This window comes from Convolutriloba macropyga, unplaced genomic scaffold (assembly GCF_964194025.1).
Source record: "Convolutriloba macropyga unplaced genomic scaffold, txConMacr16.3 SCAFFOLD_791, whole genome shotgun sequence".
In the NCBI taxonomy this organism is placed as follows: Eukaryota; Metazoa; Xenacoelomorpha; order Acoela; family Convolutidae; genus Convolutriloba; species Convolutriloba macropyga.
Genome location: NW_027452358.1, coordinates 73768 through 76701, shown reverse-complemented (window position 1 = coordinate 76701; position 2934 = coordinate 73768). Strand labels below are relative to the sequence as shown.

The window sequence follows — 2934 nt, the reverse complement described above, 5'->3', positions numbered from 1 at the left end:
CTAACATACAGGGAATAATTGCCAAGAACTTTTCATCCGCGCGCATGATCGAACATGTTTGGGTAAAAAGAGCCAAAAAGTGAGTTCAGGTGTATAGGTTTGTTACTACCTGTCTACTTAAAATAATGGAGTTAAGGTAAGTCTATTACATATTCAGGCAAGAATCCTAACATACAGGGAATAATTGCCAAGAACTTTCCATCCGCGCGCATGATCGAACATGTTTGGGTAAAAAGAGCCAAAAAGTGAGTTCAGGTGTATAGGTTTGTTACTACTTATAGCTGACATCCAAAAAATGAGAATTTTAGCCGACAACCCGACCCCAACGCAATTTTAATGGTTGGGCAAACTAGTGATATTTTGAGCAAACACAATTGTCGACCAATCAGAATTAAGCTGATGGCTAAATTTCACATGTTTGCTTGTCAGCTAAACACCACACTAATTCGATACTTCTGACACCTTGCTCTAGCTTATACTGTCGTCAACAACTTGAAAACGATTAATTTGGGGGATCAACAATTTTAATTGCAGTAACTATTAAATTGATAATTCTAATCAACCACACAATAGCCGTTTAGAATTATCAATTTAAGAGTCACTGCAAATACATTTTCCGATATTGTCAACCTTTTCCTTATTATTAAGGAAGCACTTTTTCCCTGTACAGCCCCGTTTTTCGTCCTCGGCGCCTTTCAGATTCTGTTAAGTCTAATTTGCTTCATCCTCATACCGAAACCGAACCCCGAATCTCAATCAATAACCCTTCAACTGAACCGACAAAGCATATCCGAAAAGGACCCTGGTCTAACATTCTTCTATTACATAACTCGACCTTATGTACAGTGTGCAAGCATACCTCTTGTTATGCAATCGATGGGTTTCGGGTTTTTCGATGTCTCTATAGGCCCATATTTGGAAGATAATTTCGACATCGGCGGGGGAATTTCGGGTTATTATTTCCTACCCTTCGCTTTTATGTACGCATTAGCCCTCGTAACCCTAGGCCCTTTAGTCGAAAAGGGGTTTGCGGGGCGAATATACCTAATCAGCATTTTTACCTCTGCTTTAAGTTTTCTACTTCTGTACGCGCCAGCGGTTTTTCCAGTTTTAGAAACCCGATTTTGGCTAATGATCTGGCTAGGGGTTCAAGGTTTGACTATATCCGGATCTTTTGTTCCAGCATCTTTGATCTTTGAAATGCTGGCTTATGATATTGGGTTCAAAGACCAGCAAAATGTGAAACTAGTTGCGGCTTCTTGGCTCAACGCCTGTTTCGCAATCGGGAGAAAATTTGGGCCCTTAGTTACTGGAGGATTTTTCCTAGATTTATATGGGTTCTACAACAGTTGTTTATTGCAATTTGGTGTGGTTTTAATCACGTTTCTATGCGCTTTGTTTGTTAGTTGCAAGAAGAATTTGTTGATTTTGAGGAAATATTCCATCAAAAATCATCCAGAATATGAGCTGGAAAGCCACAGGATGTTGGACAGCGAAAGTGTTCAGAACCGATTATGGACAGGCGCTCCAGCTAATTCCCAAATGACCGGAACGATTGGTGGATAAACAAATAGAGTAAACAAATCAACAAAAATAATTGCTGCAAACTGTTACTTATGTTAGCTGAGAAGTCTCTCATGATGATAGCCATTGATTTGTTGAGAAAAAATTACGTGATACTTTATTGGAATTTAACCATATTACTATTATGCGATCAAATATTGCTTTTCTAATATGACTTTCAAGTTCGGCTAAGATTGCAAGTAACATTATAAATTATATAAATACTAACACGAAAATTCAATTACTCACAACCACCCTCTGAAAAAAAACTTAAAAGGTAATTGCTTTTAATTTTATGCCCCGAATCAAACCCCAAAACGAAAATCGAATAACGAAAAACGCATGAGCGAAAAAATGCTTATATAAGCTTAGATATGAGCTCATAAATAAGAGCTAGTATCTCCCAGGTGAATTAGGAAGCACTTGCTGTCGCCACAGGGATAAGGGATTTTGTGCAATGAACACCTTAATAGTATCGGCGTTGGCCTCCTGATGAGAAAGGGGTTGCTCTACTAACTGTGAAAACAACAGCCAGAATCACAAAAAAGCCCGGAGCGCATCGCCAGAGAGATTCAGTACTGGACCAGAAAAAAAATCATAATGGTTTTTAGGCGGGCCATTACTATGTTCAGGTCCGAGATTTCACTGTTTAGTATGATTTTAGTAAGACAAGATGAGTCATCAACTGACTTTCGTCTGAACATGAATTTGTTAATTCGGTTTGCGCTCTGGGCATAAACAAATTCTGTCTGCCCTGGTTATGGGCATATTAAAATGCCGCCTGGTTTTGATATGCGCATAGCGTACATAATTACCCGCGCTTTCGCGCTTCTATTTGCTCAAGAGCCAATTATCTCGCGTCTCTCTCTCTCTCTCTCTCTCTCTCTCTCTCTCTCTCGCTCTCTCTCTCGCTATCTGTTTTGATCATAATTAAAAATACATGCGTTTTCAATATACATGAATTTGTATCAGATTGCAGAACTTGTTCTGCGTAAGAATTCTATTAACAGGCTCTGAAACTATGGTTATAACTATGCTTTTGAGTTATAGTTTTTGTCTCATGCATTTGATTAATTTGAACTGCGGCCATTTGAATTGCGGCTCCTTGAATTGCGGCTCCTTGAATTGCGGCTCCTTGAATAGCGGCTCCTTGAATTGCGGCTCCTTGAATTGCTGCTCCTTGAATTGCGGCTCCTCCGACCTCCGTCTCCGAACTCTATACTCTTCTCCCGACATCAATGTCCGAAGGATGGCTGGTGTGAATAAAGCTCATGTAGGTTCAGTAACGTGAACGGAAGGTCGCAGAGAATAACTTCCAACATCGGGAGGTGAACGCCTGAAATAAATAGATCAAATTAAATGAAATAATTA

The 2934-nt window shown here is 39.5% G+C and overlaps 1 protein-coding gene across 1 annotated transcript; it reads left to right on the top strand.

The window, feature by feature from the left end:
* Positions 1-670: 670 nt before the first annotated feature.
* LOC142357418 (MFS-type transporter SLC18B1-like) lies at positions 671-1719 on the top strand (the record flags this gene model as incomplete). The annotated part of the gene is made up of 1 exon (XM_075409057.1): positions 671-1719. A coding segment is annotated over one exon (896 nt), but the record flags the coding sequence as incomplete, so codon positions are not given.
* Positions 1720-2934: the final 1215 nt, after the last annotated feature.